General features: G+C 35.4%; 4 protein-coding genes across 4 annotated transcripts; 1 reads left to right on the forward strand and 3 right to left on the reverse strand.

The window, feature by feature from the left end:
- The first annotated feature begins 462 nt into the window (after nucleotides 1-462).
- Nucleotides 463-5,119, forward strand: LOC120350300. The gene is made up of 4 exons (XM_039422941.1): nucleotides 463-696; nucleotides 1,265-1,403; nucleotides 3,861-4,137; nucleotides 5,104-5,119. Exons 1-4 carry the CDS (start codon nucleotides 568-570, stop codon nucleotides 5,117-5,119), a joined length of 561 nt encoding a protein of 186 aa, XP_039278875.1. The 5' UTR covers nucleotides 463-567.
- On the reverse strand, nucleotides 4,306-16,824 carry LOC120350301. The gene is made up of 4 exons (XM_039422942.1): nucleotides 16,738-16,824; nucleotides 12,901-12,966; nucleotides 12,391-12,655; nucleotides 4,306-7,164 (listed from the first exon to the last, which is right to left on the reverse strand). The coding sequence occupies exons 1-4, from the start codon at nucleotides 16,822-16,824 to the stop codon at nucleotides 7,136-7,138; spliced, it is 447 nt and encodes a 148-aa protein (XP_039278876.1). The 3' UTR covers nucleotides 4,306-7,135.
- On the reverse strand, nucleotides 8,172-11,108 carry LOC120350624. Its single transcript, XM_039424963.1, has 2 exons — nucleotides 10,861-11,108; nucleotides 8,172-10,353 (listed from the first exon to the last, which is right to left on the reverse strand). The coding sequence occupies exon 2, from the start codon at nucleotides 9,252-9,254 to the stop codon at nucleotides 8,406-8,408; it is 849 nt and encodes a 282-aa protein (XP_039280897.1). The 5' UTR covers nucleotides 9,255-10,353; nucleotides 10,861-11,108; the 3' UTR covers nucleotides 8,172-8,405.
- A 2,797-nt stretch (nucleotides 16,825-19,621) lies between the features above and the next one.
- LOC120350626 lies at nucleotides 19,622-22,239 on the reverse strand. The gene is made up of 3 exons (XM_039424965.1): nucleotides 22,219-22,239; nucleotides 22,058-22,117; nucleotides 19,622-21,518 (listed from the first exon to the last, which is right to left on the reverse strand). The coding sequence occupies exons 2-3, from the start codon at nucleotides 22,113-22,115 to the stop codon at nucleotides 21,193-21,195; spliced, it is 384 nt and encodes a 127-aa protein (XP_039280899.1). The 5' UTR covers nucleotides 22,116-22,117; nucleotides 22,219-22,239; the 3' UTR covers nucleotides 19,622-21,192.
- Nucleotides 22,240-24,529: the final 2,290 nt, after the last annotated feature.

Here is a 24,529-nt window from a genome sequence, read left to right on the forward strand (position 1 = left end):
AAATATTCGGCTAAAGTGCACGTCCAGTGCCAACATACCTATTATCAAATTTTTGGTTGGGATCGATTTAGTATGTTATTTTGAGCACAAAATCACAAAAATTAAACGGCGCTCACTATTGTTTTCAAAATAAACTAAGTTCAAAGTAGCAGAACTTTACATGCATTTAACCTATAAGTAGCAACCATAAGTAGCTAAGGTTAGGAAAAGCTGTAGGTTAGGAAAAGCTTTAGGTTAGGAAAAGCTTTAGGTTAGGAAAAGCTTTATGTTAGGAGAGCTTAGGTTAGGAAAAGCTTTGGGTTAGGAAAACTGAGATTAGGAATATCATAATTTGATGATTTCAATAGGCTAATCAAAATGGCTGCTACTCATAGGTTAAAAGCATGTAAAATTGTGCTACTTTGAACTTAGTTTATTTAAAAAACAATAGTGAGCACCGTTTAATTTTTGTGATTTTGTGCTCAAAATAACATACTAAATCGATCCCAACCAAAAATTTGATAATAGGTATGTTGGCACTGGACGTGCACTTACACCTAAATATTCAATAAAAGACAAAAGCAAGGCATGGGATGCAGTGAGAGAAGAATAAGTTATATTTCTATCCAAATCACCGGTTTGAGGGAGGTGAAAACTTTAAAATCCCTCTACGATGGATTGGAGATGAAGGCCAGGAAGGAAAAAACTGAAGAAAGGGTTAGTATCTTTTTATATATACTATTTTTCTCTATTTTTGATGTCTCAGCTCTGCTTCTAGTGTAGAAGTATGTTTTTAATTTTTGGATCAATATTTTTCTAATAATTTAATATTTAAATTGGTGTTTTATTACATTTTTCATTAATTGAATGGAATTCAAATTCAGTCTTCCACCTGATTGGTGCTCTCACCAGTACATGACTTCAATAATAAATTTATGTCATAGCTATTTATAGAAACCAATATTAATGAAAAAAAAAAACATGAAGTATTGAGGAATAACTATCTTTTCTTGTAAATTGATTATAATAAGCATGACCGATTTTATTGGTGAGGAGAGCCTTGCATGTAGAGGTCAGATCCACCACACAGTATGACCATGGTGTCTAATATTATTTCCATGTGTAACGTAATGGATGAACAATTAATTTCGGATGGGCTACGAACTTACCAGGTTATTGATAGTAAAGCAGATAACAAGACTTTATCTCTGCTGAACACCTATCCTAGCAGTCTTGTTTATGACTTACTGGATTTGACTTTTCAATGCTTGCATTTTGATTTCAGTTAGCAATATACAAGACAGGTGGTGGGGTGCCATCTTCGTCGATGACACCACTATCGAACAAAATAGTGGGGCAGCTGGAGTCACATTTTGAACCACTGTCCAATCCATATGACAGCAGCAGCTCTTTTTTTGATGAACGTGAGTTGACGTTTATCTGAGATATAGTAGAAGTAGCCATAGAGCAAGGAGGATATGGTGGACATGGCAATTGATATTAAATGTCCACTTAAAAATATCATTAAAAGGATGCCATCTGATTAGGAAATATATATACACGAGCCAAATAATAAAATAATATTGAATTAATTACAGTAATTTTAAAGCTCTCCTTTGTAAAATCTGACAAAGCATTTATTGGAACGGTTCCACTTGTTACTCATTCCGCTACTACGTAGAAATCATGTCGTCATTTTGTCTGTCTGCGCTGACCGACCGGTGACGTCACAGTCACAGTTCTTGCCACTGCTTTAATCAAGTTGGTTTTCTATACTTTTAGTCGTGTTATTTTGTCGTTTCAATTTTAATATTTGTACTATTCGATTTTTTGGAATTTATTTTGTCTTTAGGCATCTTACTTTCTAGATATTTGTTACTTTTTCACCAAACGTTTGCAAACGTTTTACCTACGTTTCAAACACATCCGGCATGTTCCTTTTTCTGACCAGCATTAGCGGTTTCCGTGCCTTTTGCAATGGTTCCTAGTCGAGAGTGCATCTACGCTCTCGGTCTAAACCTTTTATCCATATTCATCTGATCTACGAAACGTTTTTAAAAGTGAATTATTCTTCCAAATTAATTCGTTTGTTCTATTCTTCAATTGTGATTCAACTATTCATCGATTTCTTTGCATATTTACTCTGATAAACTTTGTCAAAATTGCAACCTCGTGTGGGCGTTTATCGCTATTTATTTGATCTACGGAACTTTTTTAAAGTGTGAATTACTTCTGCAAATTAATTCGTTTGTTCTATTCTTCAATTGTGATTCAATTATTCATCGATTTCTTCACTTATTTACTCTGATAAACTTTGTCAAAATTGCAACCTTGTGTGGGCGTTTATCGCTATTTATTTGATCTACGGAACTTTTTTAAAGTGTGAATTGCTTCTTCAAATTAATTCGTTTGTTCTATTCTTCAATTGTGATTCAACTATTCATCGATTTCTTCGCATATTTACGCTGATAAACTTTGTCAAGTTCACAACCTCGTGTGGGCTTCAATTGCCATTCTTCTAACGATTGGCTTCACCTCTTGAAACTCAAACTTTCAAGTTCATCATCTCTAGCGTTTGGAAATCATTCTAAAAATTCCACAACTTGAAGGTCAGATTATTCGTTTGGAATTCTACTTGCTCCTGTTCTCATTTCCACTGGGGGATTTGCCTGCTGTGGTGGACGCTTCCATGCTTGTCATCGCATGGCCAGATCACATCATCGCTTGCTGATGTCCTGTTCCTGTGGGTTTTGCGGATTCATTGCCTGTCTGCCTGGCTGCATCTCCTCTTCAAAATTTTATTCAGGTTACATAAATCATTCTATTCAATTTTCATTTACGTATGTATTAATTAATTGTTTTGTTGATGTCTATCTTGACATTCAATTCACTAAGGCCACCGACGCCTATTAATTCATTGGATTTGACAGCTACCCTTGGCTTTACAAGTGATTTTCTGAGGCCACTGATGCCTATTAATTGTTTTGTTGATGTCTCTCTTGACATTCAATTCACTAAGGCCACCGACGCCTATTAATCGTTCTAATTGATGTCTATCTTGACACTCAATTCATTGAAGGCCCATGTCGCCTGTATTTAACCTGGACAATCTTTACATTGTATTTAATAGCTACCCTTAGCTCTTAAGTGTCAATTTAAGGCCACTGACGCCTATTTATCGTTCTAATTGATGTCTATCTTGACATTCAATTCATTGAAGGCCCATGTCGCCTGTATTTAGCCTAGACAATCTTTACATTGTATTTATTAGCTACCCTTAGCTCTTAAGTGTCAATCTAAGGCCACTGACGCCTATTTATCGTTCTAATTGATGTCTATCTTGACATTCAATTCATTGAAGGCCCATGTCGCCTGTATTTAACCTGGACAATCTTTACATTGTATTTATTAGCTACCCTTAGCTCTCAAGTGATATTTTAAGGCCAGTGACGCCTATTAATTGTTTTGTTGATGTCTATCTTGACATTCAAATCACTGAAGGCCTATGCCGCCTATATAATTGTATTCAATAGTAGCAACTATTTCATTGGATTTGACAGCTACCCTTGGCTTTACAAGTGATATTTTAAGGCCAGTGACGCCTATTAATTGTTACATTACACTCTGATTAACTGGATGTTATTCAGAAATGTTATGTGCCGTCACTTGGTTATGGGAGCTAGCTTATGGTTGAGAGGATCAACGTGCTAACCACGCGTTACCTCTATCCTGGTTAATGATTGTTCACCTCTGGTTGATGGATCGTGCCCGCAATTGATACAATTAATTTTTAAACATATTGAAGTTTGCTTGCACTGTAGAAGTATAAGAAATTTTTATAATACAATTTTTCTAGAAGATATAAATTCTCTATTTTTCAGCAGTGATGGTCATTCCTGCAACAGAGGAGGTGGAGGAGGTAGTAGAGGTGGAGAAGGCAGAGGAGGTGAAGGAGGTAGTAGAGGTGGAGAATAAAGAAATACCAACGCCAACAAGGCCTTCAAAAAAAGCAATAACGGAAAGCCCTATCAAAAATATGGAGAAAACAAGGAAGAGAAAATTTGAGGCTCTATTAAAAGAACAGTACTACGCAAAGGAGCATGATAAAAAAATGATCATATTAGCAAAGGAGGAGCGGGCTGCTGATTTGAAAATTCAGTATATAAATATGAAAATTCAAAATGCCCAAAAAAAACAATTAATTCTAAATATTGAGTTAAAAAAATTACAGAATGATAGTTTATTATCATAAAAGAACTGAATAATAATCAAACAATAATAATAATGATTGTGATTCTGAAATAATTGTAGTTTTATTTTTGTGAACCATTTCTTCAATTTAAATTCTGAAGATTGTAGCAATGACATTGTCTCGAACAGCAAACTGATTTCGTTCTCCTTCTAATTGAATTTGATCAAACTCTTCCATAACTTCATCATTGTCCATTAGAGGCTCTTCTTTCTGCTGGATAGCTATATTATGAAGAACAGCCGTTGCTGTTATTATCATTAAAGTAGTTTGAATTTTTATTCTTAATCCTATTGACAAGCAAGGAAATCTGCGTTTCCACACTCCAAATGCTCTTTCAATGGTATTCCTAGTTTGGATGTGGGCACTATTATATCTTCTTTCTGCTTCATTTGCAGGATGTAGAAGTGGTGTTAGCAAAAAATTTCTGCATGGATATCCACTATCACCAAGTAGGTAGCAGCTGCTGCCCCGATACAACCAAGCTTAAGCACGTATCTTGGATGTATTAAAAATGGTACTGTCATGAACAGAACCCCTCCACCTAGCAGTGATTTCTGTGAATACTAGCTGTGCATTACAGATAGCTTGCACATTGATAGAGAAATATCCTTTTCTATTTCTATACAGTTCTGCATCTTGGCCACCAGGAGATTGAATTTTTACATGAGTACAGTCTATACATTCAACCACGTTAGGGAAACGATGAATTTGAAAAAAATCGCTTTTTGTTCTTAAAATTTCCTCATTTGTGGGCATTTGAATAAAATTAACGCGCAAAGAGGCTAAATAGTGGGAAATTTTCTTCACTATTTTGCACACAGTACTTTTATGGACATGAATAATATCCCCAACGACATTTTGAAATGTTCCAGTTGCGTAGAACCGTAACCCAATAAGTAATTGGTCCATTTTCGACAACGGCTTACCTCTGTTGTTCAAATTATCAAAATTGGGAAGTAGTTCAGAAATGTAGATCACTGTCTCTTTACTAAATCTGTATCGAGCTATGAATTCACTGTCCGAGAAATAATTAAATGTGTCAAGCCTAATCCTATACTTTCTTACAGGTATTAACTCGAACACTTCATCATCTGAACTGCTGATGTACCTGATTATATCTAGATCCATTTCAATATATTAAAATAACAGAACATCGAACACAGGACCCAACTAAGAGAAACAATACAACAGAAAGGCGATATGGCTCATAAACAGGTCTCAAACAAATATTCAAATTCTTCAAGTAACTGTAACTTTGTCCAAACTCATCCGACGGTAATGAAACTCACCCAAGTTGTTTATCACCCAAGCCACCACAACTTGGCAGATGAGGGGAAAACTCTTTCAGGTGGGGGGGGGTAGGTACTTTAGACTAAATTATGGAAAAACCACCCCTTCGCGTTGCTCTTATTGCTGCTATATAATGAAAAGGGTGGGGGGGTGGTATGAGAGTTACCAAATAATTAGTAAGGGTTTAGAGGGAATTTTTTTTTGGGATGAGGGGTAGTGGAAATCTCAACCCTTACCGCAGGGGGTGCCTTCAAAAATTTCAACCACCCCTAGCTCGGAAAGAGGGGGGGGGGACGCAACCTGTGTTGGTTGGAATAATGTGATTTCACAACCTATCACCTAAATCATAGGAGAGGGGTAACCTCTCACCCTCGCAAGTCCAAATCACCCTTTAGGGGTTGAGGGGTAAGGTAACAAAAATGGTGGTTGTGGTGGTGAAACCAGAAAGTTTCATCAAAAGATGCTAATTAGTGAACTATATAGCATTTAACATCATTCTTATACTATATTTAAGACAGAATATATATAATTGTAAATATTAAGAAAAACACCCTCAAACTAATCTAAAAACAATTAATTAGTGAAAAAATCCTATCCTATGTATCCCTATTGAACCAAGAAAAAAAACTAATTAGTGAAATCACCACACCATTCAATTAACCTAAGAAAGGTTTATTAGTGAAACTATTAGTAACATATGTTCAAGACTAGATGAAAATTTCACAAGTCCAAAAACAGCTGACAGAAAAAAGTCAGCACTCTTAATTAAACTAAAAACCATCTATTAGTGAAATGCTAATTGAACTAAAAACTATTTATTAGTGAAATCCTCCAATTAAACTAAAAACTATTTACTACTGAAATCCTTCTCTCAACTGTCTGAAAAATGACAAGTCCAAAAAATGCAACCATAAAAATGGCTTGCACTTTTTTTCCCACTATAAAAGAGAATTAAATTGAATTAATTTTACCTCTAATTATTTCCTATCAAAATGCAAGCTCGCACTTTTATAGAAGAGAGTTGATCAGGCCACTCATTGATTTCCTGTCACTTTTTTCTTACTACCCGTACTACACTATTATGACTATTTCTTTATAGGTCACTTAATTCATCAGAACTTAAAAAAATCCTCCTGCCCTTAGGGCAAATAATTAAGGAATGAGACCAATAACAATTAAAAGTAGACCATAAGTACTACAACAAAGTCAAAAACCAAACCGAAATGTACAAACCCACTCACAACACAGGCCAAAAAGCAATTGAGATGATCTTCCTATGTTAAAGCATAGGCTGAGCAAAAGTCAAGCACTCAAACACTTATAACTTAGGAACCCTAAGTCCGACTGACTTGAAATTTTGCACACTTATTCAGCTTTCCAATACCAACAAGATGGTGTAACTCTCAACTCATAATTCCAGAAAAAAAAACACTTTTTGTCACTTAACACAGGAGCTCCAAAAAGAGATGTTTATGCCAGCTCTGCCAACTCCAAACTCCATTGGAGTTTTCACTACAAGGATGAAAGTTGGATCAGTTTCATTATCTATCTCGAAATCGCTGTTATCCAGTAGCTCTGCAAGCTCCTCATCTGTGAGATAACGTTCAGTAATGTTTACCTTCTTAGTCTTCCTTCCTGACACTCTGAAATATAATTTTTCAAATCACAAATCTATCAAACTTGTATTTACTTGTGATTCAAACTTCCTTGATACTATAAATTTGTTTAAAAGTATTCTCCTAAAATTCAAGATAATACAAACATATTTTTTTACATCTGCTCAACCTACTGGTTAGGTCAGTTTGTCTGTCATAATCATCCTCAAATTCTAACAATCTTTTACTCCTCAGTTTATATTAATTAGTGACTCTAGCTTAGTTTTCTCCTTATTGTATTCAATTTCTTAATGATTATATTTTTCAACAAACCTATTATACATAACCATTATTATAATAAATAACTACTATTATACATAACCAAGTTATTCATGCACAAGTCTAGTACTTATGTGGGCATCATCCTCAAAAAAATATCAAGCTGGGTCCTTTATTCAACGTTTACACAAGTAGTAGTGAGAGTGAACATAATAGAAAATGTTTAGCTTTGAGACCCAATGTCAACACTTGTGGACAAATTCTGATTGATCACTTTCATTATTAAAACCCAATATCCACAAGTGTGGTCAAATTATTTTTCCTATCAACTGTTACTTATGAAACTATGATAATGGTGTGAAAACAGTTTAAAACAATTCAATAAACATTTTAACATTAACACTACCGTCAAACGGGGCTGTATCATCTTGAGCAGTTTTTTTTTTGCAGTTTTGAATTTGTAGTGATATTCTACACATATCTGTAAAAGCTACATTGCTCCAAATTTAAGCATCATTTTTGGGAAAGATTGTTTTGAAAATTTAATTCAAGAGAATAGAAAGTCTCATTGCTTACTTCTCTAAAGAACAACAGAAACCCATAAAATGCACTATTTCATGAAAATAATCAGTTTATCATATTATTTTATTTATTTTAATTTTGGAGCAAAGTTGCCCCACGAAAAGGGGGTTACTATGCTCCAGCTGATAAAATTCATTATTTTTCATGCAGTAACACATCGTGGAGCAAAGATAGGTTCAATATTATGATGGATAAGGGCAAATATACACAAATAACATTATTTAGTATGAAGAAATTCTTATAATTAGAACCATAAAAAACTTATAAAGCATTATTCTCAAACAATCTCATCCAAATTACTATTTTTGTCCATGGAGATCACCTAATCTATTTATTCTACTGTCTAAATTTAAAATAATAATAGGCTGATTGAAAATTGACATTCTGATACAATTCACTCATCAAAAAATTATTTTTCTGTGTTATAGCTACATCCAAATCCTATCAAGCTCAGGGATAGAATAGAAGCCACGCTTGGAAATCATCTTTGGGTTATTAATTCTCCCAACAACATCCTCCCATGGGTATTGGTGTTTGTCCTCAATATCAGGCCATTTCCATGATTTCAGTGACTTCATTGACAAAATGCACACCTCATCTTCATTAAAACTAAGCACTCGGCCTGGAAAGAACTCCCCCTCATAATTGAAAACAACAAACTCCCCAACTTTTCTCTCTGGACTTGGTAGGGAAAAGGAGCTTTTCAGGTCTTTTGATCCTTCCAACATGCTAATAAAGTCGTTTTCTTCATTCTCCTCTCTCTCATATTCGTCAATTACTTTATTCAAATCATCATCTTCATCATCACTTTCATCCAAATGTGCAATGCTATCCACTCTCTTTTTTGGGGACTTCTCAATTCTCCGATGTTTGCAACGATTCTGTGATGCTAATTCTTCCACTGTCTTGGCTTTCTTCAATTTAGAGGCTGCTCTATCATTACTTGCACAGGTTTCTGGAGCAGTAACTTGCCCTGTACTGCTACCACTTGAACTACAACTTATGTCAGTTTGAAAATGCTCTGGGCCAATGCTTTTTCCAGGAGGAACAGTCATTTGCTTTCTTTTTCCCCTGGAACTTTTCTCTGTCCATCTACCTCGTTTTTTCTCCAAGGATTCCAAAAATGAGCTTTCTATATCTTCTACATTCACTGATGTGGATGTAGGGATTTTCTTCAGCAGTTCATCAAGGCTAATAGGATAAATTCCACAGGTCCTGAACCCAGATTTTAAATTTTGTTCTGAGCCGGGCTGAGTGAATTCCATAAGTTTCTTCATTGGGGATGAGAAGTCTTGTTTTTGTAGAGTGCTATTCTTGAAACCACCACCTTCTTTCCATTCAGTGAGGATTTTTCGCCAGCCTCTCTTGAGAGGTGCAAAAAATGCTACATCAAGCGGCTGAGTTAGGTGGGTGCTATTAGCAGGTAAGCAAACAGTCTATATCATTTTTGTGGCACAAATTGATAACATTTTCACTCAAGTGTGTGGATAGATTGTCTCCTATAATAACTAACTCTCCCACCTTCTAACTTTCTGAGTCGGGGCAAAAGTAAACTCTCAAACAATTCATTAAAAGAGGAAGTGTCAAACCAACCTGATGGTGAATTACAATACCTAGCACCACTTGGTCCATTTTGACTCCATGTGTCCCACAGTTTTGTGGACTTATAAACTACAAACGGTGGAAGAACCTCCCCTGCAGTATTTCCACAGAACATTACCGAAATACTCATCTTGGTTGTGTTGCATATTCTTTCAGGATATTTACATCCCCGCTTCACTATTACTTTTTTCTCCCAGGGTCATCTGTAAGATTGGATTCATCATAATTCCAGATGCTCTTCGGTGGCAGTCCTTCAGTCACTTTTTCCAAATTACTGATATATTCACTGATAGTGTCTTTCGTTATTCCAGCCCTGCTTCTCTTGATGTTTGCAGCAAATCGTGCCCCAGTCAGATGGGGATATCTTTTTAAAAATGAAAGGACCCATTCCCGTCCTGGCAAATTGTTTTTGAAAATTTTTACCGTTCGTCCACATTTGTCCAAATAGGCCTTCCAATAATTCTAAAATCAATAGAGTCCAGAGGAAAGCTGAATTCACTACAGCGTACAATGCAGCAAACAAATGCTGCCTCCTCTTCTTCACTAAAAACTGTAGGTTTGCCTGGTGGAGTCTTCTTAACACTGTGAGCACCATCTGAAGTTTTCAAGACCTTGATTTTGCTGATGATTGTCCTTCTTGGAATTTTGTATTTTATTTCTGCATCCCACTGCGTGAGTTGGCCCTTCAAAACTGCTTGTAGACATTCATTGAGCGTTTCCAGAGAATAGTTGCAGTAATTTCTTGCACCAACTTTTTTATATGTCCTGGTCATCCTGAAACAATTACAGAACAAAGTGATAAGAATAAGAGAAAAAGGTTAATAAAAAGTCTGCAGCATAGGCTACCATTTGCACGTTAGTATCGGTCCTAATTAATACTGGCCGAAACTACTTCTTATCTCATGTAGGCTACTGCAGGATTTAGATAGAAAAAATATTTTCTCCAATTTTGGATCAGTAGGCCTAGCTTATTCAAAATTAGCTTTGGCAGGGCAGATAATACTAATTTAGGGCTTAATCATGATTATTATAAATTTATTATTCCATCATAATGCATATTTTTGTCATTTTATTGATTCATTCGTTTGATTAGAGTTAATCAGATAGTAAAAGTGGGGTAACTATGCTCCAAAATCCATGGAGCAGAGTAACCCCACTTTCACTCAAAATTAACCTCACTTTGAGAATTGCAAAATATCTTACTAGAATATCATGATATATCCATGAAGCTTGGTACTTCAGTGTATAAAACCGGTATATAGACAGGGAAAATACTCTTACCTGGAAACATTGATGAATTACTGACTCACTTAGCAAATTATGGAGTAGAATATTTTCAGCAAAAACGATCACCAGATGTAAACAATCAAAACTACCAATAAATTGGCGGGAAGACACGCAAACACATCACAGTTTGTTAGTAATAGGTACCAACATTATAATTCAAAAATTACCAACACTCTCAGACTTAAGCTTCTCATTCTAGAACGATTCAAACTTTTCCCGAAAATGGAGCAGAGTAACCCCTACAGGAGCAAAGTAACCCCGTTTGACGGTACTTAGATTGGGCTAAAAGATAACTCAGAGCAACAAACTTACCTTAGTGTTGGGCTAACCTCAAAACTACGTGACTCTAGTGGCAGACATTTGCATCAAACTGGAGTGAGTGACAAGAGATAGATGAGCTTTGGTAAGGATGTAGTGAATAGTATACCGAAGGCTGTGGCTAGTAACATGGTGGTTAATTTGAACTCCTATTTGGTTTAAAAATCATACAAATGTTTGTCCACATATGTGGACAGTGGGACTGTATATATATATTCTAGTTATAACATTAATTTGCACATGACAAATCTATCTATGTATGCACTAAAGGAATAAAAATCATTCTTATTCTTATTCATAAGATAATGTTATCTCTATAAAGAAAAATATAAATCTCAGTGCCCTTTTTGAAATGTTTTGTGCATGTTTCGGGCGTTGATGCCATTTTTGGGTGATTTGAAGTGGATAGGTAGGTACTGCTGGAGGATTCTTGTTGTGATCATGTGTTGGTGTGTTCATGTGATTTGATGGACTGGAACTGTAGGTTTTGGATTTGGATTCGCGTGGGTCTGTCAAGGATGGGGTTGTTGGTGTCTGGTTGGATTGAGTTTGTTGTTTTGTCTCTGTTTAGTTTTGCTGCTCTGTAAATGTGGGGTTCTTCTTTGGCATTCAGTTTTCCACTTCTGTCACCATGGTTTGGTGTTTTCATGTTGGAGTTCATGTCTGTGGGGTTGTGGCCTGAGTCTGTTGGGTGTTCAGCAAGTGCTGAACACTTGATGGATTCGGGCCATGATTTTGCAGATATGAGTTCCAATGTGAGGGTGCTGGATTGTGGTGATGGAGGTGGAAAGCTGAATGTTGGAGAGGAATTTCGTATTTGTGGAGCGGCGGAATTGAACAGAGATGGAATGGTGGACTTGATCCAATTGGACACCGGTGGCCCCATTTTTGATGGACTCGTGCGGGTTTGGATCCGGGATTTGCAGTTTTGGTTCATTGAATCATGTGAGTGCGCTGGCATGTGATCGTGGTGGGAGTCTTCCAGCAGTGTTTGTTTGTTTGCTTTATGTCGCTTGAGGGTGGCGTCGGTGTCCGGGACATGTTGTGATGGAATGTTTCAGGAAGGATGCTGAGATTTTTGTTTTTCTTTATATTTATATTACAAGTAGCCCTATACAGAGAAGAGATAATTAATGTTATCTCTTCTCTATAGTTTTAATGACTATCATTGGGAATTGGGAAAATGTCATTGAAACTTTTACTGACCTGTTGTGTCCTGTTGTGCTTGAACACGCCACTTTTCTGGAATGACCGGTACAGGATTGTTAGGCTTCACTACCGGCATTTTTCTGGTATCAGCTGGTGCCGCTAAGATTCTGTTCTCGGATAGTGGAACCCGTGTCAGAGTTAGAGAAGGCACTTTTCTGATGTCCTCTGGATCAGGGTTACGGTTCTCGTCCCCTCTGAAAGTTACAGTCTTGCGTTTCTGTTTTGGTGGAGCTGATTTGTCGCCAGTTGATGCATGATGTCGCTGATACGTGTGTATTTGTCATACTGTATTCAATATTTGACATTGCCTATTGTTCTAAGAATTTAATGGCAGAAATCATATTTATTATTATTTATTTATTTAAATTAGAATATTATTTTAACATATCGTTATTGGAATTAGAATGATGAGTTTTTGGAATGATTCTTGAATTATCATTATGAACAAAATAAGCATAACGTGAGTAGGCTAAGCATAAACAATGAAAAATGTTGATAAAAACTTACAACTGAGTGGGCCTTCACCTGGAGGTACAATACTTTCCCAATCAATTTCTGGTTCGTCATATGGTGCTGAAAACAAATAAATCATATTTACAAAAAATGTACATTATTTATCATAAAAACACTTCAGTTACATGGTCTACTTTTGAACAAATTAATAAAAACAATATAAAAATCTTTCAGTATTACCCATTAGTTTGCAAAACTTTAAAATAGTTCAAGTAGTTTCAAGTTGAAAATGACTCAAGTTAGGTTTAAACTAGTCGTTGAACTATTTTAAAGTTTTAAAAAAAGGGTACTACAAGATTTTTATATTGTTTTTATTAATTATTTATTATGTATATATTATATATCATTAAATAATATTTGAATATTAATATATATATATATAATATATATATATATTATATATATATATATATATTAAAACAGGAGACACAAGACATAAATAGATTGGAAACACTTAGAAACTTACATTACTTACTTACATTGACTTACTTAAAGTTAGTCAGCTCGGTTGAGGGAGGAAACTCAGTTTCCGAAAATTTCCGTTTCTAATGTACCGTAAGTTTATAAGTGTTTTCAATCTATTTATGTCTTGTGTCTCCTGTTTTAATTTATATTACAAACTTTAAAGTGTCTTCTGATATGTGCTATATATATATATACCACACCATTTGTCACGTGGTAATTTGAAACCACCAAATATTTTTAAATGAGCCAATGAAATGTAATAGAACTATAAAATTGGAAAGAAGGTTAGACCTATCCAAAGAGTAAATCAACTCAAATCAAGTATTATTAGCGATTAGGAGTAATAGCATTATCAACAACGATAAGAAAACATGTATTATTGTGATTTAATAATTATGAGAACCCATTGGTAAGATCAAAAAATTATAAAGCGGCATACTTATTATTGGCGGATTATAAAAAAAAAATAAAATGCATGAACATTGAGGTTAGAGTTACTTGTTTACGTTTTGAAAAGAATTAGTCGATCTTGGATAAATCGATAATTATTAGAACCAATACTGAACGAATCAGCTGATTATTCGATCAACCCATATGACCGGTTGAATCATATAAAATTCATTCATAAAGGATATATTATGTATACTAAAGGAAGTCGATGTGTAGAAATACAAATAACTATTATTTCTGTATAAATATTTATTATAATCCAAAAAAGCATGATAAATCAAGAGTATACAAAACTCATATAAAAACTAAATGTATTATCTATTAAAATCGTATGTTACGATTTATTTATGAATTCAATTTAAGATAAATACTCCATATATTTGTATAAAAACTTCTTTTATTTAATTTTTTCTATTATAAAGCCGAGGAAGCCCTGATTCCCAAGGCAACCAATTGTATTGAGTCTATTAAATTGAAGGCCAATCAGAGAGTAGCTTACAGAATTATTCTAAGAAGAGGCAAATTTTTCTGAAAACCTCTTTCTTCTGGCTTAAGATCCCAACCCGAGAGGATGCACATGGAGTTTAGGGTTTTTTCTTCTTCCTTTTAAAAATTTTTAATGAATTATTAAGCCAAACCCTTTTTTAAATGTAATGTATGTTTGTTGAATGTTAATTGTTTGTGAACTCAGTGCTGTCAAGGAGTTCGTAATTGTAAAGATTCCCATAAAAATAGCTTTAATTCGAAAGAAACTTATAAAAATCTGGATCACGCGTTAGCCCAGCAGTGACGAAAAGGAGCCTACCCAATTAATTATTGGAAATAATTAATTCAATCCACGAGAACATCTAGAACTTCAGTCAGTGAGTGATAAGTCAAACCAAATGAGCTCATTTTTTCTACGTTCAGTGGGGTAATAATTAATAAAAAAGCGCTATTCCTATTAATTTGAATTAAAATTAAGAGTCACCACGTGTTGAACAATATCACATAGTTCATAAGAACATTTTATAAATTTATTTAATATATGTAGGAAGCTTACTTCCATGCACAGCCCGAATTCATTAAATCCCTGAGATCTCATGTTTGAATATTAATTTATTAATTATAAATTTGTTTGTTGAACCAAGTATAGTATATCAAACCTATAGACCGAACAGGTTTTTATTTGCAGAATTTCGTATTGATTGGAAGTCTAAATATCAGCATTAAATATAATATATTTATAAATTTGAAACATACTATTGTGAATATTAGCGAAACCTGTGATAATTACTCAGATTCTAGAAAACATTTATTTAAGTAAATTATAGTTATATCGAATATTTTATGCATATCTGTTTTATGGGAATATATTTTGTGTTTTATGTCAGCATACAAACTTATAGAATTTTTTATTATATCCTAACTCATCTTGTGTTATATAGTTTGAGCTGTTTTGGTACCAACAAATATTTAGCAGCACTTAAAATTATTGAATCAAGTGATATTAAGCTTATTCAGAGCACTCAATATTTATCATCCTTTGATGATACTCATCTCATATACCAGAATAAGTATATTAAGAAATTATATTAATAAGGTTCCAGTTATATCATATAAGGATCCAGAGAGCTTCCAGAACTGGCGTTGTAAGTTCTAAGGAATTTTGAAGGGTATATTGGTGAATACTTGTATTCACGACGAGCGTTTTAAGAATCAACTAGAAACAACTATAGTTGGTCCTTATTATTCTCTAGTGATGCATGGTTACTGATAATCAGTCGTCAAATATTCTTTTAATTTCCTTACTGGTATTCTTCAAGAACTTCATAGAAGCAGCGGTAAGAATTACCAATCACCGGTCACTGAACCTTATGGTGATTATTTGTATTTATAAAATTCATGTTTCTACCACTGAGCTAGAGCTGAGGTTTGAACCCAGTAATTTTGCGAGCCGGAAGGCCTTAATTTTTTGTGAATTTATTCGCAAAAGAGGGAATTTAGAGACTGCTCTTATAAATACCAGAAACATCGTATTAACTGTGAAGGAATTACCATTAACAACTTCACACAATGGCACCCAACCAGTGGAGCGTGATGAAAAGCTTACCTACTCAATCTCACTATCAATGATTAATGAAATTATTGATAAACCTGAAAACTGCAAGAAGCATAATCTGAAGTTGATTCAACAAGATATATCTGATAATCTATTGTAAGTTTCTGGCTAAAATAATTGAGTTGCTCTTCAAATTAAAATTTTTCAAGCTGCATAAATACAGACAAACTATATCACACGAGTCTGATAACATAATTCTCATAATAGAGAAAAATTGGATGGAAATTTCCATAAAAGTTATAGTAAGATTTTGATTTTGATTTTTGAATCTAGACATTGTATGCTGACCAGGGCTATAGGTTATTTGAGGCATCACAATACTGTTGTTAGTAAGGAAGATAAGACCCTAACTAAAATTTTAAGAACCATATTAGTGTAATTTGTAAGCCATACCTGTCTATTGATGTCCGTTTAGTAATATATGTACATGACACTTGAAACTTTTAACACCACACAATTTTATCCAGAATAGGCACTATCACTGAATTCATTTTGATATTTCTGAAATTTGGCAACACACTTGGCACTTTATTCGAAGTAATCCATAATAACGTCACCATGAACCAGTCGCCAGCTAACTCACAAATTTCCTACTTCAGCGACCACCCCCAAAATTATGTAGCTACGACACCGGCCACTCAACAACCTCAGGACAATGCAGCGGAGACCCCACGAGAGAGAGAGGGAGGCAGCATATGCTCCATCAATTTCGACCCGCAAAACTTGGCCCAATTGTCTTCTACGAAGATCGATAACGTCGTTGACGCGATTAATTCCGATGAGAGTCCGGCTGAGGGAGATGAGGGAGTGAGGGCGTCCAACTCGGTGCCGGCGTCTCCGCAGATCGCTCCAAGTGTCGCCGAGGGAACAGAGAGTGCCGCCACCCAATCGCCACCTGACATGACCAGTCAACCACCACCCGCCGCCACCAACCTGGAAAAACGCAATATTACCTTAGACTCTTCAGTTGGCTGTGTTACAAATCACCTAATGAATGATTCCTCGAGTGAGTTTAAACTCATGATCAACCAAGCCATGGCAGAGTTGATGAAAGAGATAAAAGCAAGCCAGGATAAAGGGGAAGAAAATACCAAAATCATACAAAAAGATGTCAAAGCTGTACAAGGAAGTGTGGAAAAAATGGAAGAGAAAGTTGAGGGAAAATTCTCTGAATTCAAGGAAGAAATGAAAAATATGATAGACATTAAAATAGATACGCAATCTACAATCATCAAAAAATTAGAGACCCGTATAGATGACGTCACCTGTCAGATAAACGAACGGTTGGATGACGTACCAAAGGAAGTTAAAAAACAGGTGGACGTATTGAGTAAGGAGCTGGGCACCGCTATCATGGGAACTGTCATGGGAAAGGTGTTAGAAAATAAGGGCGAGATAGAGTCGAAAGTGGAGGAAAATAATAAGAAAATAATAGAGATAGTCAAGGAACAAAGTAACGTGCAGGCATGTATGGCAAATTTAGCGGAGGAGGGGGCAAAATCAAGTGAGAGATACGGCATGTTGGAGAATGCTATAGGCGGACAGCAATTGAAGCTAACCGGATTATATGATGAAATGAATGCAAATAAGAAAATTATGAATGATAAATGGATCGCAAATGAAGAACGAGTCTCCAGAATAGAGACACGTATAGAAAATATCCCAGTCAGTCGAGTGCAGTATACACCGAATGAAGCAGTAAACGGCACTCAACTTTTTCAAAGTCTTGGAAAATTTGATAATTCCTACCGTCATATGCAACCCCGACCATTCATAGATCAAATAAAAGCTATTCAGGAACTGATACCCACCTCTTGGTTAGTATGGCGTTTCCAACTGTCCAGTCTATTACTCGGCGAGCCACTGATGTTTTTCCAGAGCCGGATGCGAGACATCAATAGCCTGGAGGACTTCATCTCCCAATTCCTGCAGCAGTATTGGAGCAAACGTAAGCAGATGGACGCACTATCAGAGATCATATCGTGCACATATGATAATAGAGGCAGACAGTCATATACTGAATTTGTAGCTAAGATGATGTGTAAGAATTCGCAACTAGACGAATCTTTAGCGGATACATCATTAGCAAATATATTAACAAAAAAGCTTCCTTACAATGTTCGCATGACACTAGCAGTATCTTCGATTTCCAGTTGCAAAGAATTAATGGAACATTTACACTGTATCCAATCTGTTACTTCTGAATCCAGTCAGGTAAACGACCGTACAGGAGATTTCAATCATTCTCATCATAATAGCAACAGCTACAGAAAAAATTATAATGGTGAGAATCAAATGTCAAATGTCGGAGCAAACACTCGATATCAAAAATACCCTGAAAATACTAGCAGAGGTCAATCGTTTGAAAACAGTTCTAGAAATAAATCTCAATATTACAATAATAAACAACAGGATAGAGGAGCATATTATGATGGCAGAGATCGCTTGAATGGGAACAATTACAAACGAGATGGAGATCGTAAGAATCAAGGCGAAACGCATCAAAATCATAACCGGACAAATACATCTTACACAGTAGCACATACAACAAAAGCAACCCAAAATCAACATGCAAATAACCCACCACCAAATCAAGAAATAAGCACTTCTAAAACTACATGACTATATGATACCCCCAAAGCAAAGGATAATTATTCATCTACCAAATTAGAGGAACAAGCCAAACCTCTCCACATAGACACCACTTTCCGGGACGATCAGCGTGAAACACTCTTAGAAAACCCTGACGACACCGATGTGACATCAGACGGCCAGCTACAAACTTATATCGAATGCAAATTGTATGGGACTAAACTACAAGCCCTGATTGACAGTGGCTCGCAATGCTGTTTATTACAAGAGGATATGTTTTCGAACATCAAAGATAAACATGCAATAGCTATACTACCCCTTACCAATGTATACATTTCCGGTATTAATCCTGGCAGAAGAATAAGAGTAACCACTCAATGTCTCTTAGAAGTGGAAATAGAGGGAGTTATATTTGAATATACTTTCCTGGTGTTGCCAGTCAAAGGTCCATCAATGATAATAGGCGCTGATTTCTTACAGTATTTCCGAACCTGTTTGAATTTCCGTACATTGAAATTCCATGCAAGCCCTGAAACCACCACCACCGAAATTATTACACCTCTCAGTTTAAAAAGACATCCTGGAGAAAATCGGATAGTACAATTTGCATATCACATGGAAGGCGTTCCTAGGACTTGGGGTATTCATGAAATGGAAGAAACCATGGAACATTTTGAAGTGTTGAGTTTAACGACAATGGATGACGGCGTGATGGATAAAGAGATTTCCTCTGAAGAAATGTTTGAAAAATTATTGGATAGGATAAACTGTTATGCTGAATGGGATTTAGATACAAAAAACAGTGTCGCGAAGGTTTTCATTGAAAATAGAGATGTCTTCTCAGAACAGCCAGGACTAGCTAAAGATTTTGAATGCCGACTCAAAGTCAAACCTCATGAAGCCTATTACCGAAAATCTTATCCAATACCATTTACATACCGCCCGGCAGCTATAGCAGAGATAGACAGAATGTTAGAATTGGGGATTATTGAACCATCAAGCTCTCAATATAGCTTACCAATTGTTTGTGTTGCTAAGAAAGACGGTACCGTGAGATTATGTCTGGACGCGCGAGCGCTTAACAGCATTTTGGAAGATGACCGTGAGAGCCCAGACCAGATAGAACAAGTACTTCAAACCTTTAGTGGGAAGAATGTATACTCTACAGTTGACCTAAGCGCAGGTTATTGGCAGATCCAGATAGCAGCAGAATCAAGAGATTATCTATCATTCTTATTCAACGGAAGAAATTACCGCTTCACTCGCCTAGCTTTTGGACTGAGGAACGCCATGGCCATATTTATTCGTTGCCTTCGTCAAGCCGTAGGAGAAGATGTCACGGATTTCTGTACACTCTACGTGGATGATGGAATTATTTCTTCAACAAATATTCAGGACCATTGTCAACACCTAGATATAATATTTCGTCGCCTCATCAGATGTGGACTCAAATTGAAATTATCAAAATGCGAATTTTTTGCACAACAAGTCAAATATTTGGGACATATCATCACCCCGGACGGCATCTCCCAGGATAGCAGTAAATTAGAAGCCATCAGAAAATTCCCTTCACCAACCAACCGAAAGCAACTACAGAAATTCATTGGATTTCTTCAATTCTATAGACGTTTCAACAGCCGTATGTCACACTACACTGCCCAATTAAGTCACGTACTATCTACCAACAAAGCATGGAAGTGGACAGAAGCAGAAGAGAAGATATTTCGAGAATTAAAAGAAGCTTTCCTTGAAATAGTTGTATTAAGTCATCCCGATATGAGCCAGCCATTTTACATAAACGTAGACGCCTCAGATTACGCCATAGGAGCAGAAATATTTCAGAAAAGTGCCGAAGGAGACAAAGGAGTACTAGCTTTTTTCAGTAAAACCCTAAATCCAGCACAAAGACGCTATTCGATTACTGAAAAGGAATTATTAAGTATAGTAGAAGTCTGTAAAAAATACCGCACGCTACTGTTGGGAAATAAAATTTATATCAATACCGACCATAAAGCTCTTACATTTTTTAAAACAGCTAAATTAAACCACAACAGACTGTCAAGATGGTTTCTCGCTCTTCAAGAGTTTGACCTCGATCTCACACACTTACCAGGAAAGCAAAATCAAACAGCCGATTTTCTATCCCGAGAATTAGATGCCACTTACTGTAACGACACAAACCTGAAATGCTATGCAATGGAAATGGACGAAAGCATACCATATCCCAAAAATATCAAACCTCAAGTCTACAAGAATACACTAACACCCAGAAGGATTCAGAATGCGCAAAAAGAAGACCCTAAGCTATCCCAAATTTTAGAAATACTGGAGGAAGGACCATCTGAACCGCCCCACTACCTGCGACAGTACACGCGATACCGTGGATTCCTATTTCACCGCACCACACCACAAGATTATAACTGGAGAATCATAATACCTAAGGAAATAGCGGAAGAAGTGATTAAGGAAACGCATGAGAGAATTGGCCACTTTGGAGTAAGAAAAACGATATGTACACTAAAAGAAGCCTGTTATCTGAAAGGTATGCACAAAAAGGTAGTCAAAGTGTTAAGAGCATGCGACCTATGTCAGAAAACCAAACATTTAAAATATCAAGTCAGGGGAGCAATGATACCTATATTGCCGACCGCCCCATTGGAGTTAGTATCAGCCGACATTTATGGTCCTCTACCCCTAGCACAACATGGGAAGAAATATATATTCGTATTAACATGCACATTCTCTAAATACACCATGTTCTTTCCCATCGGTAAGCTAACAGGAGAAGTCCTAGCAAATTGCATAGTGAATAAGTGGACTCCGCAAGTAGGAAAACCTAAGCGCATTCTATCAGATAATGCATCATATTTTTGTAGCAAACCATGGAAAAGAATACTTGACCTGGCTGATATAAAAATATCTCGAACTTCCACATATTCTCCTAGTTCGAACCCCGTGGAGCGCCGCATGGCAGAAATCTCACGATTCATGAGGGCGTACTGCGCTGAAAAACATCAAAGTTGGGTTAGATATCTACCGTTCCTGGAAGAATGTTTCAACAATTGCATCAATGAAAACACAGGATATACACCAGTAGAGGTTATTTTCGGAGAAAGAAATAAAATGTTTATTGAAAAGTTAATAGATTTCCCACCGTCGAATGCTTTAACTCATCCTAACCTAGACATCTGTCACATTGTACAACAGAGATTAGAAAGGTCAGCGACCTCACGAAAGCATTATCATGATAATAAATCCAAGCAATTTAAATACAGTGTCGGAGATGAAATACTTTTAAAAAGCCATAGATTATCCAATGCATTGGAAAAAACTACCAGAAAATTCTTCCATATTTATACTGGACCATACAAAATTGCAGCCGTAACTGAACGTAATACAGTTCAGTTGTATGAAGAAAGCAAACCAAATTTAACTTGGTGGGAAAATATTTCTAATCTCAAGCCGTATTATCGAGACAATAAGCGATAAGAATATAAACAATAATATTTGGATTCATGGACCTACCTGTCAACAAATACGTACCAAACAAACACCAGGCAACACACTTATTTCGCAGACGAGTATTCATTTCGACCAGCATACCTGAAAATAAAGAAAGGACAAATTTAGAAACCATTTTTTAACACCTTTCTTATTAGTGAAACAAGAGAATAAATAACTTCTAATATTAAAAGCCAACTTACCTTCATGTAGCAGGAAGAGACATCAAGATGGCGACAAGTGATGAACCGAAGCCAACGTAAACCAGCTGTCCACTACGAAAACCAGAGTAGTCAATGCCTATTAAATCATCAAAGTTGATACCCCGAATAAGAAGATCAAGTGTCATATAAATGTGAATTGCATGTAGAGATATTATAAAAATATTATATTATTATTATTTATGTATAAACTATTAAGAAAATCACTAAAATTATCCGCCAAATGATCAAACCGCATAGTTACCACCAAAAGCATTAATCCCAAGTCTCAATGTATTAGAGGAATAAGAAGTTCTTGTTGATAAAACCTACCAAAGATTATCCTTAAAAATATCCATTATATGAAAACAAAGCCCAATTTCTGCAAGAGAATGAAATGAAAATGTACAAGTCACTGTTCTATGTTGAGGGAGAAAATATGTTATACTCTGCAAGTCGGAGAATTACCAGTTTGTTAGGTTGGCAATGATTTTGCACCAACGTTCAAATGTGCTTCTGGCCTGAGGGCGGAGCGTGGATTAGAAAAAAGATTTATATTATGTATGGAGGAGGAGATAGTTTATATTGTGTATTGTGTGTAGAAGGAGATTGGCCGATGTAAGGCGTATGTATTTGAATGGAATTTATTTATTGTTGTATATGTTGTTGAATTGTTAGGAGGTAGGATTCTCAGTAGAGTTATTAGCAGACTTTGTAACATGTATGATTTCTGATCCAAAACCAACTGGATCATAAAATTTATATTATATTCTCGAATTGTCGTTTTAAATCAGAAATCAGAGGGCGTTTTGTGTCACGTGGTAATTTGAAACCACCAAATATTTTTAAATGAGCCAATGAAATGTAATAGAACTATAAAATTGGAAAGAAGGTTAGACCTATCCAAAGAGTAAATCAACTCAAATCAAGTATTATTAGCGATTAGGAGTAATAGCATTATCAACAACGATAAGAAAACATGTATTATTGTGATTTAATAATTATGAGAACCCATTGGTAAGATCAAAAAATTATAAAGCGGCATACTTATTATTGGCGGATTATAAAAAAAAAAAAATAAAATGCATGAACATTGAGGTTAGAGTTACTTGTTTACGTTTTGAAAAGAATTAGTCGATCTTGGATAAATCGATAATTATTAGAACCAATACTGAACGAATCAGCTGATTATTCGATCAACCCATATGACCGGTTGAATCATATAAAATTCACTCATAAAGGATATATTATGTATACTAAAGGAAGTCGATGTGTAGAAATACAAATAACTATTATTTCTGTATAAATATTTATTATAATCCAAAAAAGCATGATAAATCAAGAGTATACAAAACTCATATAAAAACTAAATGTATTATCTATTAAAATCGTATGTTACGATTTATTTATGAATTCAATTTAAGATAAATACTCCATATATTTGTATAAAAACTTCTTTTATTTAATTTTTTCTATTATAAAGCCGAGGAAGCCCTGATTCCCAAGGCAACCAATTGTATTGAGTCTATTAAATTGAAGGCCAATCAGAGAGTAGCTTACAGAATTATTCTAAGAAGAGGCAAATTTTTCTGAAAACCTCTTTCTTCTGGCTTAAGATCCCAACCCGAGAGGATGCACATGGAGTTTAGGGTTTTTTCTTCTTCCTTTTAAAAATTTTTAATGAATTATTAAGCCAAACCCTTTTTTAAATGTAATGTATGTTTGTTGAATGTTAATTGTTTGTGAACTCAGTGCTGTCAAGGAGTTCGTAATTGTAAAGATTCCCATAAAAATAGCTTTAATTCGAAAGAAACTTATAAAAATCTGGATCACGCGTTAGCCCAGCAGTGACGAAAAGGAGCCTACCCAATTAATTATTGGAAATAATTAATTCAATCCACGAGAACATCTAGAACTTCAGTCAGTGAGTGATAAGTCAAACCAAATGAGCTCATTTTTTCTACGTTCAGTGGGGTAATAATTAATAAAAAAGCGCTATTCCTATTAATTTGAATTAAAATTAAGAGTCACCACGTGTTGAACAATATCACATAGTTCATAAGAACATTTTATAAATTTATTTAATATATGTAGGAAGCTTACTTCCATGCACAGCCCGAATTCATTAAATCCCTGAGATCTCATGTTTGAATATTAATTTATTAATTATAAATTTGTTTGTTGAACCAGGTATAGTATATCAAACCTATAGACCGAACAGGTTTTTATTTGCAGAATTTCGTATTGATTGGAAGTCTAAATATCAGCATTAAATATAATATATTTATAAATTTGAAACATACTATTGTGAATA

Source organism: Nilaparvata lugens, chromosome 3 (genome assembly GCF_014356525.2).
Source record: "Nilaparvata lugens isolate BPH chromosome 3, ASM1435652v1, whole genome shotgun sequence".
Taxonomy (NCBI): domain Eukaryota; kingdom Metazoa; phylum Arthropoda; class Insecta; order Hemiptera; family Delphacidae; genus Nilaparvata; species Nilaparvata lugens.

What these genes read in the sequence shown, in the direction of transcription:
- LOC120350300 (XM_039422941.1), top strand. Translation starts at nt 568, where the DNA reads ATGGGATGCAGTGAGAGAAGAATAAGTTATATTTCTATCCAAATCACC. An exon ending in AGGAAAAAACTGAAGAAAGG is followed by an intron (nt 697 to 1,264) that starts GTTAGTATCTTT and finishes TTTTGATTTCAG; the next exon opens with TTAGCAATATACAAGACAGG. An exon ending in CAGCTCTTTTTTTGATGAAC is followed by an intron (nt 1,404 to 3,860) that starts GTGAGTTGACGT and finishes TCTATTTTTCAG; the next exon opens with CAGTGATGGTCATTCCTGCA.
- LOC120350626 (XM_039424965.1), bottom strand. Translation starts at nt 22,115, where the DNA reads ATGCTGGTCGAAATGAATACTCGTCTGCGAAATAAGTGTGTTGCCTGG. An exon ending in TGTTGCCTGGTGTTTGTTTG is followed by an intron (nt 21,519 to 22,057) that starts GTACGTATTTGT and finishes GATGTTTTTCAG; the next exon opens with CGCAGTACGCCCTCATGAAT.
- LOC120350624 (XM_039424963.1), bottom strand. Translation starts at nt 9,254, where the DNA reads ATGAAGAAACTTATGGAATTCACTCAGCCCGGCTCAGAACAAAATTTA.
- LOC120350301 (XM_039422942.1), bottom strand. Translation starts at nt 16,824, where the DNA reads ATGTCAGGTGGCGATTGGGTGGCGGCACTCTCTGTTCCCTCGGCGACA. An exon ending in ACGCCGGCACCGAGTTGGAC is followed by an intron (nt 12,967 to 16,737) that starts GCCCTCACTCCC and finishes ATTTGTTTTCAG; the next exon opens with CACCATATGACGAACCAGAA. An exon ending in AGGTGAAGGCCCACTCAGTT is followed by an intron (nt 12,656 to 12,900) that starts GTAAGTTTTTAT and finishes CACACGTATCAG; the next exon opens with CGACATCATGCATCAACTGG.